This window comes from Eimeria mitis, genomic scaffold (genome assembly GCF_000499745.2).
Source record: "Eimeria mitis Houghton genomic scaffold, Emh_scaff115, whole genome shotgun sequence".
NCBI classification, from domain to species: Eukaryota; Apicomplexa; class Conoidasida; order Eucoccidiorida; family Eimeriidae; genus Eimeria; species Eimeria mitis.
The window spans coordinates 18,445-33,377 of record NW_024012144.1 but is presented as its reverse complement, the minus strand read 5'-3'; the positions used below and the strand labels follow the sequence as shown (position 1 = coordinate 33,377).

Sequence of the window (14,933 nt, the reverse complement as noted above, 5' to 3'; positions counted from 1 at the left end):
GTATCGTAGCCTCTATGTGTTTGCATGTTATTTATAGAGCGCTTGGGGTTTACTATAGACAAATAAATATATTTTTGAGTGTTAATTCATATTTTTAAGATAGAGGGAATAGACGAAGGGTTAAATTACAACTTCTGCTGCTGCTGCTGCTGTTGCTGCTGCTGCTGCTGCTGGGCCTGCCTGGCTGTATGCAGGCAGCAATAAGTGCCTGTCTGTCTGTCTCTCGTCGTTGTTTTCTTCTGTCTCCTTTCTCTGCAGTTGTTTTATTGTAATAAATTGTCTGCCTCTGATTAAATAAAGAGTGCCGCGGCAGCTGTCTATACACTGCAGCAGCAGACAAATTCGTTGCTGCTGCTCCTGCGGCTGCTGGTGAGCCGTCTCCCTCTCGCAGCGAAACCAACCGTCTGCGTCTCCCCCTTAGTTTTTTGTGTCTCCATTGCTCCTCTTTAGTCTCCTCTTTAGCCCCCTTTTCTAACACCTTTAAACGCAGCAGCTGCTGGACGAAGCATACGCAGCAGCAGCGGCAACAGCAGCAACAGTAGTGGCAGCAGCAGCAGCGGCAGCAGCAGCCGCAACGTAGACAGCAGCGTAGTCGGGTGTATCTACGTGTGCTGGACGGAGCAGCAGCTTAGAGTTTCTCTGTGTAGCTCTGTCCGTCTGTCTTCTCTGCTGTATGCAGAGCTAGCAACTGTCTCTCCCTCAGCCGCATCATACAGGCTAGGGCTTTAGGGTTAAGACAGCAGGCAAAACAAGAAGAAAAAACACAAGAAAAAGAGAAGGCGAGAGAACAGGACGAGGAGGGGAAAGAAGAAGTAGAGAGAAGCAGAAGAAAACGACAAAGAAGAAAACCTAAACAGCAACAAAAACAGCGACAATAAAAACAAGAACAAGAAGAAGATGGGGCTGGTATCAACAGACTCTCTCCCTGAGGCCCTTCTCTCTGTAGCAGAGAAAACCCTCACCCCCCAGCCTCTCTTCATGGGGCTCTCGGGGCCGCAGCTCTCCCGCATAGCGCGTGAGGTGTACGTACACCTCAAAAACAACGGAAAAGAGGCGCTGGCGCAGCAGGCCAAAGTCCTTATGGACCCTGACGCAATCGCTAAAGCCCTCCATCAGCTGCAGCAGCAGCAGCAGCAGCAGCAGCCGCAGCAGCAACAGCAACAGCAGCAGCCGCAACAACAGCCGCAGCAACAACAGCAGCCACATCATGCAGCACCGTGCACTGTTGCATCGCCGTGCAATGTTACTTCTTGCCCCTGCTGCATGCACAGAGCTTCCCTCTTGGGGCCCCAGGGGGGGGCCCTCCAGCCGCAGATCGTCCCTGTCTTGGTGCCGCCGCAGCAGCCCCAGTGGCAGCTGCCGCTGCCGCTGCAGCCGCCCCAGCAGCAGCCCTGCATGCATCCCCAGCCGCAACAGCAACCGCAGCTTCCGCATGCTTGTGAGGGGCATGCACAGCAACAGCAGCAGCAGCAACCCGAGCCACAGCAACCTCAGCAGGAGAAGCAACAGCCAGAACCGCAGCAGCAGCAGCAGCAGGAGGTGCAGCAGACGTCCCGCAAGGCCTGTGTTGCTCGTCTCTTGTTTGCTATTGTAGCGGCGAAGTTAGCGCGCGAGGGAATGCAGCAACTGCAGCAGATGTACAAGAACAGCAGCAGCAGCAGCAGGAAGCAAGTTGTCTCCTGCGATCCTGATAATTCAGGCATGGGTTCTGTCTCCGTTGAGGGCCTTGCTGCTGCTCTGACCCCTGAGAGAGGTTTTTTCTTGGGGCTGCAGCAGGACCTGCTGCTGTCTCTGCAGCGTGTAGTCGCTGCTGCAGTAGACGGCATCAATGCTGCAATGGGTGCAGCAGGGTACGCAGCACAGGGCCCCCAGGGGGCCTCTGCACGGCCTGGGGGGGCCCCCCGAGACCAGCTGGGGCTCATCCCCGCGGAGCTGCCGCCTCTGTACTGCTCGAAGGCAGAACAGGGGAGAACGGAGCTAAGCATCCACGAGAAGAAAGCTGGCGAGTTAATAAACAAACTCCTCCGCTTGAGGGGAGCAAAAGCCCTAGACTCTACCAGCCCCACAACGCCTGAACACATGCAGCAGCAGCAGCAGCAGGTGCAGCAGGTGCAGCAGCTGCTGCAGCAGCAGATGCACGGGCAACGGGGAATGGAACAGAACAAGACGCGTGGGGGTGAGAGTCAACGGCTGCAACAACAGCAGCAGCACAAACATAAGCAAGGCAAGCAGCAGCAGCAGCAGCAGCAGCAGCAGCGGCGCGCTAGTGTAGCAGAGCAGCAGGACTCTGATGAAAAGGCTCTGGACGAGGAGTTTAAAGTAAGCTGCGGGTTTAGGGTTCAGTGTTTGAGGAATGTAGGGTTTAGGGTTTAGGGTTTATGGCTTGGGTGGTTGTAGTAATCCGGGTTGCTTTGTCTTGCGCATCGTGTAGGGTTTAGGGTTTAGGGTTTAGGGTTTAGGGTGTGGATGGTGGTCATATGTATGCATCTCCTCAGGGTTTCCTCCGTGCTGCTGAGCAGCACAAGGATGCGTCTCCTTTGTCAGTGGAGCAGCAGCTGAGGTTCTATGGTTTGTATAAGAGAGCCACTGCCGGCATCTGTCCCCCTAAACAGCCCTCTCGTTTTAACATCCGCGAATATAAAAAATGGGTATGCAGAGACTCACCAGCTAACCGAGCAACTAGCTACGTAGCTGCTAGGTAGCTGACCAGCCAGCTAGCTAGCTAGCTAGCTAGCTAAAGCAGCAGCGAGCTAGCCACCTATTATCTCCCACTACCCTTGAGCTAGAGGATTACTGTTGCTGCTTGCTTGCTTTCAGGAGGCATGGAAGGCTTGCAATGGATTGTCTGCCTTGGAGGCAAAAAGAGAATATGTGAAGAAGGCACGAGAGGTGAAGAAGCAGTATGCGCGGCTGTAGCTGAGGTGTACGTACAGCTGATGTGTACGTACAGCTGGCACTGGCACTGCGAAGAAGCAGTGCCGAAGCCAGAGCGCGCTAAACGCTAAAACCTGAGGGTTTAGGGTTTACGGTTTAGAGTGTACATACGGTGCAACTGAAGCCAAAGGCAAAAGCAAACAAGAAACATAGTGCAAGAGGACAGACACTCGACAAGAGTCTCCTTGCTGTCTCCCTGTACACCTCAGCAACTGTCCCTTTATCGGGAATTTGAAGGAAGAGACACGCAGCGTATTGTCTCTTCTTATTTTCTAGATGGCGAAAGGGGCAGCTGTGTCCCATATATACGCATATATACGCACATAGATATCTACATATATTTACATATATATATATATATATATATATATATATATATATATATATATATATATATATATATATATATAGGTTTCTTTGGAGGCAAGCGCTTCGGCCTCCGTACGCCTCGTTTGGGGGTCCCCGCTGATCAGCATGAACTGCTGTCAGTGTTGCTATTTGGATGCATCTGTCCCCCTTACAGTAGTGTAATACAACATGATGATATTAATAAAAACAATAATACAGTTTATATTCTGTAAGCTAATGATAAACATACTGGAGTTAAGAGTAGGGATATTATAGGTTCACTGCAGGACACTGACGAAACTTGCCTCCTTTTTCTGCGTTTTCTTTCTCTCTTCTGCGGTGTTGTGCCTCGCTTTCTCCTTGATAGACACATTGAGAATGTATCAGTGAATAGAAGTAGGAGCAGACGTGCAGCTGAAACGTCTCCGGTGTACGTACACCTCAACAGGCACAGGCAAAGAGACGCACAGGACACAGGGCCTCCAGGAGACACACACACATATATAAAGCCTGACGGGAGAACCCACAAGGGACAGGAGACACATCGGCAAAGCGGAGAGAAGAGACACTGGTGTATAGACAAACGTTTGTCTCCCTTTCTCCATGTTTTGGTCCTCCTCCCCCGACCCGTCTGCCCCCACTAGCTGCCTGTACACCTCGGCACGCTGGTGCTGCTGCTGTTGTTGTTGCTGCTGTTGTCACTTATCTAGCTAGAGAAGGAACGGCCCACGCAGCGTTCTATAACATGTGTAACTTGGGCCCCCCCCCAACGTTGCTGTCTCTGTTGATCTCGGTGGCTGCTCCCCGTTGGGTATGCTGTAGGGGCTGCGGTTAGCATTTTCGGCTTCTCTTCTGTGTGTGTGTATGCTAAGTGTTGGGGTGTATGTGCAAGTTGCATGTGTACGTACACCCGGGGCCTCGTACAGCGGGCGGGGGCCCCAAGGGAGCGATCCCACCGGAGACCCGAGCAGCGCGCTTCTTGTCTGTGTCTTCTTCTGCAGCTTCTTCACTGAAACACCATCCCTTTGCTATTCTTTATTTATTTATATGCTATTTATCTCCTCCCCGTCACCTTCTTTGTAGAGACAACGCACAAACAAACAATACACAAAAGCGTCGCTCGCCCCAGGCATTCTCGCCCTCAGCCTTCTTCGGCTTAATGGCTGGCTTCGGGCCCCTCACGGCGGCAACTGTTCTCTATCTGAGGTGTATATACACCTCATTTCTCCTGTTTTTCTTTTAAACTCGGCAGATCCTCCTCGCGTGCTCGCCTCAGGACCCCCCCCCCCCCNCGCCTCAGGCCCCCCCCCCCCATACCTCCTTGCAGCAGCAAATCCCGGGGGGCCCTGTATAACAGGGTACAGAGTTGAGTTGGGGGCCCCAATTCGTATATAGTAAAGCTATTCCCCTTAGTTTTCGTGTCTCTTCAGCTGCGACGTGCCCCCGCCGGTCCCTCCTCTCTCCTCAACTCGGGGGCCCACGGGGGCCCCCTCGCTGTCTCCTTATCCCTCAAGGGCCCTCAGCTGGCGTTATGAGGACCCGCAATCACCATGGCTCCCACAGATATGGGTCCGCTGCAGCAGCAGCAACAGCAACAGCAACAGCGTCCGCGGCAGCAGCAGCAACAGCAGCAGCAGCAGCAGCAGCAGCTTCCCGTCTCGGGCCACCACTTGGGGCTTATAGTTCCCCTGCCCTCTGTACACAGCTGCTTTGTCCGGCTGAGGGGCCCCCCTTCTGCTGCAGTTCTTTGGAGGCCGCAACGGCACTTCTGTCGCGTGCTGCAGCTGCAGAAGCTCTCAACCCCAGAAACAGGAGACTTCTATGAGCACACAGGGGGCCCCCCAAAGAGTCTTGCAGAGGTAGCAGCTAGTATGGGGGCCCCCCAGCTGTATGTGGGCTGGCTGGGTACAGGGTTGGGCCCTTCAGAGGCTGCTTTCTTGCGAGAAGCGACAGCAGCAGCAACAGCAGCAGCAACAGCAGCAGGAGCAGCAGCAGTAGCAGCAGGAGTGGAACATTTGCCTGATGTGGTGTATATCGGGATGGCTGCTCCTCTCTGTTCCTCCCTTGGCCTCAAGAAGGGGGAGCGAGTAGTGGTTGCTGCGGTAGACGTGCACCAGCTGGAGCAGCAGCAGCAACAACGGCAGCAGCAGCAGCAGCAGCAGCAGCAGCAAAGTTTCTTTCCGTCTTCAGTGGAGGTGGCACCTCTAGACCGAGAAGACTGGGATGCGGTGCAGCTGCATGCGGAAGCACTGGAGGAGGAGTTGCTGCAGCAGGTCGCCCTCTGTGTCCCTGAGCAAGCCCTTCCCCTCTGGATCAAAGGCAGCTCCAAACCCTTCTTCTTGCGTGTCTGTACACCGCAGCAGGAGATAGGGGGGGGAAAGCAAGACCTGCGGGCCCCCGGGGGGCCCCTGGAGACTGATGGCAGAGGGGCAGGGCCCAAGGGGCCCCCCTTTCTGCTGCTTAGCCAAAACACAGAGCTCCACGTGAGGCCGCCCCCACAGGCTGCCTTCCGCAGGGCCGCCTCATCTGCTGCTGCTGATGCAGAGGATGGGGGCCCAGAAGGAGACAGCAGCAGCAGGAGAGACGTTGTGCGAGTGCTGCCCATGCAGCACGAAGAGACATACGAGCCGGCAGACGGGCACGGGGAGGCCTGTACTGCATCTTTTGGTTCCTGCTGCTGCTTCTGCTGCAGCAGCAGCAATCAAGAGGCCCCAGAAGGCCTGGGTAAGTGGCCCTATGTGTGTTTGTTGCACCCTGCTCACGTGGAGGCGCTGCAGCAGCAACAGCAGTGGCTGCTGCCAGCCCTCAGAAGCAGATGTCCCCCACGGGAGACAGAGGAGACAGTCTCTAGTAGGGGCCAGAGGGCAAGGCTGGCGAGACAGTTGGTGCAGTGTGCTGCAGCAGCAGAAGGTTTGGTGGTTGTGTGTGTGCGGGGTGCGCCTGCAAAAAGTCGATATCCTGGGAGCAGCAGCAACAGCAGCAACTACAGCAGCAGCTGGCAGGGCGGCTCCGCTTTGCTGCTGGCTGCTGCCGCAGCTGGGGTCCCTCTGGGCTGCATGCGGCTGCCAGCCTTCGTGCGGTGTCTGTACAGCTGGAGCATCAGCAGCCGTGTCTCAGTGGAGGCTGTGGCACAGCTTCCTACCCTCCCTGCCTGTCTCCTGCTGACGCCGATTGTCTCATCTTCGTTGCTGCTGCCGCACCTAGCGGGGGGCCCGGAGGAGACCGGCAGTAGGGCCCATACAACAGGCAAGGGGCATGCTTGTGCTGCCAAGGAGTCTGCTGCTGCTCTTCTTGCTGCGCTGCTGCACACCAAAGACGGCGCCGCCCGGATCCTCGAGGCCTTCTTCGCTCTCTCAGACACGACGGCTGCAAGCTGCAGAGATTCTGCAACAACAGCAGCAGCGTCTGCCGCTGCTGCTGCAGCGGAGCAGCCACACGCCGGCGCAGAGGGGAATCACGAGCAGCAGAAGCTGGAGGCTGCCGTTGCTGCATTTGGCTGCTTAATGGGCCGCGTGCTGTGGGATGGAGCTGTCGTCCACCTCGACCTGAAGCTGAAGACACAGGACATCCGCAAACTCCTCACACGCAACGGAGCAGAGACAGCCCAGCAGCAGCAGCAACAGCAGCAGCAGCAGCAGCAGGACGGGGTCGTGGAGACAGCTGCTAGGGGCCTTCTTCTCGGTAGCCCCAGTTCGTTCGAGGCCGTTTCCGAGGGGCATTCGTCTCCTTTAGCGGAGGGAGTTGAGACCGGCATGCAGGGCCAACCAAGGAGACACCTCACAGAAAGCAACGGAGCCCCTGCAGCCAACGGAGGCCCCCTGGAGTCTTGGCTGGGTGCGGAGCTGCAGGAGCTGGAGGAGGGGCTGGGGGACTTGTACGTATCTTCAGCTGGCGAGGCTGCAGCAGATAAAAAGGAAGAAGCAGCGCCTCTCAACTCACCAAGTAGCAACATACACCCACAAGGCACAGGAGACAGTGAACAGGGCACAGAAACAAATGGGCCCATCCCGCCGCAGGGCTCCCCCCGTCTGCAAGGTTCTACTAACCAGCTGCAGGGGCCCCACGAGTGGGCCCATTTAGCAGAGTTCTGCAGCGAGGTGGAGGAGGTTCCAACCGAAAGTCTCTGGGGGAACCCCTGGTGTACGGGGGATCAGGAGACAGCCTCGGGAGACGCTGTCTCCTTAGAGGGTGAGGGCAGCGGTGCAGGGACTGCGGGCCAGTGTGAGACATCGTGTAAGGCCCCGTGGTGGGCAGAGGTGGAAGGAGACAGTGGTGGTGAGGTGCGGTTGTCTGTCGATGTTCTCATATCTTTTAATGCAACGGAGACAGATACAGGAGAGATATCCTGTGCCGTTTCCGCAGGGACGGGCGAGTCACCTAAGCAGCTGTCTCCTTTGTTTAGTGCTGCAGTGCCCCTTCCGTTTGCCTCCCTGCACAGCAGCCAGACAAACGCCGGGACCCAGACGCATGCAGGGGACGGGGGGAGTTGTATGTTTTTAAATGCTTCGCTGAGGGCTCTAGTGCGGCAGGGAGGCCTCGCAGCGGAGGTCACGAATCCCCTCGTGGTGTGTCTGGGGCCTGAGGAGGAGACCGCTGCAACATCCGACGGCCTCTGTCTCCCCCTAAAGTTGGGCAACGAGCCCGTCGCGAGAGAGACACCGGGGACACCGCAAAGCCCCCAACAGCGCAGAGATAGGCCTCCAAGGGGGCCACAGGCAGAGAGACACAGCGACAACGGACGGTACCGGGGGACGAGGGGACTGCAGCTTGTGCTTAATCCGCAGTCAATCGAGGCAGCGCAGTGCCTCTGGTGGCTGGCTCCCCCCTCTGTCTGGTTGTGGGGGCCGTCTGCACTGGCAGTTGGTGGGGACGGCGGTGGGGGCGCCGAGACGCAGCTGCTGCAGCTGCTGCAGCAAGGCTGCTTGGAGATGCCTTCGGCGGAGGTTCTAGGAAGCGTCTCCAGCAGCACCAGCAACCAAATTTCTCCTTTTGGTCCCCTGGCGAGGTTGATGCGGCTCAGTTGCTCCCGAGGTCCCCTCCTCCACGACTTCGCGCGACTAAGAGCCTTTGGAGAAATGCCTGAAACCCTGGCCCGAGCAGGCAAGCAGATATGTTGCATGCGCTGTCCCCCTGCTCGGTGATAATGTAGCGATATTGTCGCTAGATGTCTGTATAGCCCGTAGGTGTTTAGTTTTTGTCATCGCATGCATGCAAGTCAGCAGGCTTATGGTGATGGAGTCAAGTTACCTAAAGAGGAAAAGCATAGAGACGCTGGCTGTCCCTCTCCATTGTATATCACAGAATTCTTTTTTTGTCGCATTGTGAAGTAGAGGTTTACTGCAACAAAGGAGCAGAGACACCTCAACCAAATCCAGATTCGTCCTGAGCTTGTTTCGTTGGGCCTGAACAGAAGCCTGTTGCAGTGTGTGTGTTACGGGTATTGGGTCTGCAGTGTACAGGCGGCTGGGGACAGTTCGCGAGTGCGGCGGGAGAGAAGCACCGGGACGTCTTGCTACTGTCTCCTCGAGCGACGGATCTGAAACGGAGAGACACCTCGCCCGGGCCTTGTGCAGCCTCGACATCTCCACGCTGCTTGTACGCGCAGCAGCACAAAAGGGTCAATGAGGGGAGAAGGAATTGAGGGCTGGCAGCATGGCTTGCATGCTCTCGCACACGCATGCAGATTTAAGGCCTTTAATATGTATGAATGTGCATGCTTCCCATTATATTGATAGCTGTCTGAACGGGCCCCAACAATTCGTGGTGCGCTGCTCAAGGTGTGGGTATCCTGTGTTGTTCATGCCTCCTCCGCTGAGGGAGACAGTGAGCTCTAGAGGGGGAACAGGCTGGTGGTTGCTGCGTTGCGCATTGCATGCGTTTTGCAGGTCTGCGGCCCTCGTGGCTGCGGGCGGTCTGCTCTGTGCAGAGCCGTCTGCGTCGATGTGACGCGGCACTTGGGTGTCTTTAGTAAGACATAAGAAGACGGGGGGGAGGGGTCATTTCAGTAGTCAGCGTAAGCCGGTTGCAGGTAGGTGTGCGTACACCCGAATTTGTGTGGGGTGATGCGGCGTTGCTCTCAGCTTTGATCCTGCACTGCCGACTGCTGGCCAGGGAGGCGATCCCATCTTCTCTGATATTTCGAATCCTCGCCGCCGCATTCGACGCGGTGGAGGCCAACAGCCCCTCTGTGTTGGTGCTTGACGATCTGGTCAGTGTATGTACACAAGGGGACGCGCACCATCCGTGTTGCCCCTTGGTACAACTACTAGTATACTCCGAGGTTTCTTATATTATCAAGTTTTAATATATTTGGTTATACATATATTGTGTTTACTCCTGCACGGAGACTCTACACCTCGTATTAAGCTCTTAAAGCCCTTGCCACCGCACAACAGTAGTTGTGGTGTTACACACGCATATTCGCTGGCACTACAGACACCGGATAGTGTGTTTTATGTCTCCAGCTGTTCCTTCGTTGCTGCTGGTTGCCTTGTGCTGTGGGGAGAATCACTGTTGCAGTAAGAGAGAAGAAAAGAGACTCAAGCTCGAGTGGGGTTTTGTTTGCACCTGCAGGATGTGTTGTGTTTTTCGGGGGAAGAAGGTGCCGGTGGGCCGACGGTGGCAGAGGCCCGGGGTGCGGCAATTGCTGCTTATCTGTGTGATATGATCGAGAGGGTATCAGGCGGGGCTCACGGAGTAAGCTGCTGTGTAGATGTATTAGAAGGAACCCAGGGCACCACTCCAAGGAGACAGGGGACTGCAACAAGGCGGGTTCTAACTCTGGCCACAGCAGTTAGCGCGTCGTCGCTGCACCCCCTCCTCTCGCAGCCGCTGCTCTTTGGCTGCTCCCGTGTAAACCTGCACTGCGATACCTGTGAGCCAACATAGCTGCCTCCCTACCGGTCTACAACTCCCTGTGTACAGTTGCCATCTGGGGAGCGTTCACCCCTCACAGCCTGGGGAAAGAAGACAGCTCCAGTCGAAGGAGAGCCGAGGCTATATCTATATTTACATCTATATCTATATCGATATATATATATATATATATATATATATATATATATATATATATATATATATATATATATATATCTATGTCTATATCTGTATCTATATCTATCTTTACATGCATATCAACACAATGGGTGTAGATGTCTCTGTGCATGCAGCGAGTGTTGGCGCCCGCCTCGAGTTGCTGCAGAGCCTACTGCAGGCAGAGATGGCCAGGCCTGGAGGACGCGCCCATGGCTGCTGTGTGCGCCACTGCTGCCCCAGTGTGTCGCGCGAGCCAGGAGTCTCTCGCTGTCTAGACACTCCACTAAAGATGGAAGACGAAGAGATATGGGATATCGCAAACCAACTCGAAGGCTACAGTCTCGCTGACCTATCCGTAGGGCTCCTTGCCCCTTTTTCAATGCTTCAGGACAAATATAAAATGAGGCAGCACGTTCTTATTCATATCGCGCGGCATACACAAAAATGAAGACAAACAGGATCACCCCTGTGCTGATGTTGCACTCGTCAGGATATCTCTGCGCATCAACTTATTCTGTCGCATGCGCCTGCAGCCCAATAACGGGCCTTGGCGGATTTTCTTCTGTTTCACCATTCAATCTGCAGAACGCATGTGTCTCATTTCCCTTTATGTGTATCGTTTCTTTTCATCTCTCTGTTTGCCCTTCGTTTGTCTCATCTTCATTTGTCTCCTTTCTCTCGTAATGGCTCTCCCTTAACTTCGTGCGTGTCCTTTCTCCCTTCCTTTCGACTTTCCATCTATCTCCGCTTCATTCTCTCCAACTCCCATGTATCATCACTAAGCTCCTTCCTCTCTGCATGTTGCCCTTCTATTCACATTTTACCTTTCCTTTTTTCTCTCTTTTTTTCGCCGTTGTTTGGTTTCCCCCAGGCCCTGGTCAGGCGTGCGGTGGGGGAGAGTCTGCTCAGTGAACCGTGGAGCTACCCGTCTGCAGGCTCCCCGCCCTCACCTATCATTTTAGCCCGGCATTTCCGGGATGCTTTGAAGGACTTCCGCCCTCGAGCCACTCAGTGGCAGTCGTTCATTCAGTGCGTTCGGCTATCGGGGGTCTCTCGTCGTACCAGCAACGCAGGCTCAAGCGTCGCTTCTGCGTGTTACTGCTTCTATTAGGGCCACATTTAGTGCATTGCATGCAACGCGTGTTTTGAGGTTGTCAGTCATTCAGCTGGCGTGTGGTGTTGATATTCCCTTCAGGCCGGAGCTGCGCTACTGCCACGTTGGGGGGTTGCACACAGTGAGTGCTGGGAGACACTTATTGCCCTCTAAGGCGCTTAATTTTTTCCGGGTGTCTTTATATAGGACCTTTATGTATTATATGTTTTATGTGCATATATATGTATGCCTGACTGGATAGGTTTTCTTTGTGGTATGAGGGCTGCAGGAGAAGGAGGAGCTGCAGGACTTACTGACTCTGCAGCGGAGGTATCCCGTGTTGTTGAGGGCCTCGGGAATTTCAGTGTACCAGGGTCTGGTACTGGTGGGCCCTCCTGGGTGTGGAAAGACGCACCTTGCTCTTGCTGCTGTGGGGGAGGCGGGCATCCGTTGCATTCAGTGAGTCTAGCGGCAGAGCGAGACACAGATTGTACGGACTCCCCTTCCCCGAGACGCAAATAAAACACGGGCTCCAAGGGAAACCCAGTGCGTCGTGCAACGTAGAGGACCTGCAAGAGGCCAGCTGGTGTTGTTGTGTTGTTCGTCTGCGTGCAGCGTCAAGGGCCCCGAGCTGCTTGGCAAATTCATCGGCGCTAGCGAGGCCGCCGTCAGAGATGTGTTCCAAAGGGCTCAAGCGGCGAAGCCCTGCGCAATTCTATTTGATGAAATTGAAGCCTTGGCGACGAAGTGAGCAGCTCCTCTTTCCAGTTATTGTTTATTCGTCTTTGGGCGCTCCTCTCGTTTTTTATTCTGTGTGTCTGTTGCTTTTGTATTGCTTCTCCGTCTTTCTTCCTGTTTTCGTTTGCATACGTTTGTTTATTTGCCTTTTCTTTCGTGTGCCTGTTGTTCTTCTGCTTGTTTCTCTGTACACCTGGCTGGCGTCACCAGCTGGGATTCTGAGCGATGGCTACCAACCCATCGAACGGAGTGAAGTTGGCTGTTGCTCGCCGTGTGTGCGCACAGGCGTGGAGGCGACACTACAGGAGTAACTGACAGAGTGGTGAATCAGCTCTTGTGTTACTTGGACGGCATTGAGGCGCGCCAGGTATGGTTCCATGCAGCATTTTGAAAACTCCTTCGAAACAGCGTAAAAGCGTTGAATCTATGTTGTGCATATATAGTATATACTTACATATAATATATAGATGTTTATATCAATGCAAAGTGTCTTACTTCGTGGATGGCGACAAGGGGAGTACGGCAGTCTGATCATAGCATAAAAAAGACGACGGGTTACACCCCGACGTTGGGTTCTGTGTTCAGGATGTTTTTGTGATTGCGACAACGTCTCGCCCTGATCTTGTTGACTCTGCTCTACTGCGTCCCGGGCGGTTTGAAAAGGCGAGTGGAGCGCGGCGGTTATCTTAGCCTCCTTCATGTGGAAGGGATTGTTATGAATGTTGTGCGGATTCGGTTTCAAACCTTACGCGTTGCACTTCTTCCTAATGCGGATCCTGCTGTTTTATGCGCTACTGTTGCCGCTGGAGTCGCGTTTCCCCCTGTACATCGTTGCATTTTGTAGCAAGGAAAGAGTTCGATGAGTTATTTGCTTGCGTTTACTTCCAGGTCTGTTTTTGCGGACTCCCTGCAACGGACGGTGAGAGGATGGAAGTGCTCGCAGTAGCGCTCAACTCTCTGAAGTGTGAAACTTCGTTGGACATCAACGTTGTGGCACCGATGCTGCCGTGGACATTTAGCCCGGCAGATATTCAGGTATTCGCCAACTCCGCTTTGGCTGTGGTTTATTCAACTGGAGGCAATCACCTGTACCAACCAAGAAATGAGCTGCCTGCCTGGCATAGGCGTTGAATCGGAATGTGTTGTTGTATGCTACGTTGGGTTACAATCTGTTGTGTCATAGGCAGCAGTAAATCAGGCGCAGCTATACGCCGTTCAGGAGGCCCTTGAAACCTCTGCAAGTATGCATTTGAAAGCAACGTCGCATCTTTACCTGATCGTGTGTATCCTTCGTCGGTGGTATCGGGTAAACCAATGGGGGGTGCAGCTTTTCTAAAGAACGTGTGAGAGCGCGTGCTTTCTTGTGGTGCAGATCGAGAAGGTTCGAGTGAAGTGGAACGGATTACAGTCACTACTAAGCACATTCTGGCAGCCATTCAAAGTTGCAAGCCTTCTCTGAGCATGCAGGTATGATGCAACTGAACGACTACGATATTCATAAAATCTATTTTATACGCACAGTACATTATATAGATGCAAACCTGGAATGCTGGCACTGCGCGCGCTGCACAGGAACTTCAGCGATATCATCGGTACTGTCTTCCCTATTTGAACAAGGCATACCAAGAGCGGGTTCAAGCAATCGAACACTTAGTTGCCGCTAGCTCGTCCTCCGCGCAGAAGGGCGCAAGTGGTGGCTTTGGATATGCTGCCAGCGTGAATGGTTGCGCAAATCAACCACGACGCCTTGCGGAGGGGCAGGAGCATTTTGACCGCCGGCCGCACGCAAGTGTACTAGGTTCGAAGGAAAGAGGATGCCACGTTCCGCAGACACAACAGGCTGCCGTAGGACTTGGGCGGGCCTCCGACTCTAGCCTGAGTTCCACTTACCTCGATGCTAACGGCCACAAAACCTGTACCAGCGACCAGGAGAGTGTAGGCGATGGAAACTTCCAGTGCACTAGCAGTGAGACGACGCACAACTTGGACGGCGAATTTGTGCCCCCCAAAAAGGGACGGCGGCGTGCAAGAGATCCGGCAAAGCTTGCCGGTAATCGTGTGGCCTTGGCGTGAAGCTACCAGAGAAACTACCAACTCCTCAGCGCGTGCGAAGCACTGGGTCCTACAGCTTGCTTCGTGCACCTCTCCTGGAGTGGCAACGGGCGCTGTAGGTACCCGCACTCTGTTCTGTGGCAAAGAAACCACTTCACCATGTATAAGTTTCCTTGTTACAAAGCGTCCTCACCGTTAGGAAGCTCGGCTTAGGACGAGCCTGCGCCTTCCGATTCAGAGCTCCTCTAGTTTTGTTGATTGAGCTTATAATACAGCAGTTGGGCCAGGGCAGCTACTGGCGCTCTGCCTCACGCGTGCTCCTTTGGCGGCAGGGCCAATTGAGGCCGGCTAAGTGAGTAGTGAAACGTCACTGCTGTGCTGCGGGTCTTGGCGGTTGGCTCCCGGCAACCAAAACACACAAAAACGGTTGTTCACAAAGCTTGCAGCTTCAGGAGTGCGGGACAGGCAAGTGGGTAGCAAAGCTATGCCATGCCCTTTACGACTGGTCCGTTGTAATGTATGGGGCGCGTTTTGAGTTTAATTTGGGCAAGCGATCCTGTGGAATCTGTGCTGGCGACTTGAATATGCAGTTCAAAATGGCCAAAGGACTTTCGGCGTATGCACGAATGCACCCCGAGAAACGAACGCCCCATGCGGCCTGTCTTGTGCACAGGTTGTAAATTTGCGTTTGAAGATGGCGGCTCCGTTTGGAGTAGTACAATGTCAATAATTA

General features: G+C 54.3%; 2 protein-coding genes across 2 annotated transcripts; both read left to right on the top strand.

The window, feature by feature from the left end:
- Positions 1-897: 897 nt before the first annotated feature.
- Positions 898-2,916, top strand: EMH_0085460 (uncharacterized protein; the record flags this gene model as incomplete). The annotated part of the gene is made up of 3 exons (XM_038022182.1): positions 898-2,319; positions 2,460-2,648; positions 2,818-2,916. The coding sequence occupies 3 exons, from the start codon at positions 898-900 to the stop codon at positions 2,914-2,916; spliced, it is 1,710 nt and encodes a 569-aa protein (XP_037878036.1).
- Positions 2,917-4,832: 1,916 nt separating this feature from the next.
- Positions 4,833-14,221, top strand: EMH_0085350 (peroxisome biogenesis factor 1, putative; the record flags this gene model as incomplete). The annotated part of the gene is made up of 15 exons (XM_038022181.1): positions 4,833-8,313; positions 8,735-8,877; positions 9,168-9,249; positions 9,363-9,490; positions 9,856-9,978; positions 11,189-11,346; positions 11,513-11,552; positions 11,700-11,869; positions 12,026-12,157; positions 12,434-12,515; positions 12,734-12,801; positions 13,037-13,067; positions 13,332-13,389; positions 13,521-13,615; positions 13,721-14,221. The coding sequence occupies 15 exons, from the start codon at positions 4,833-4,835 to the stop codon at positions 14,219-14,221; spliced, it is 5,292 nt and encodes a 1,763-aa protein (XP_037878035.1).
- Positions 14,222-14,933: the final 712 nt, after the last annotated feature.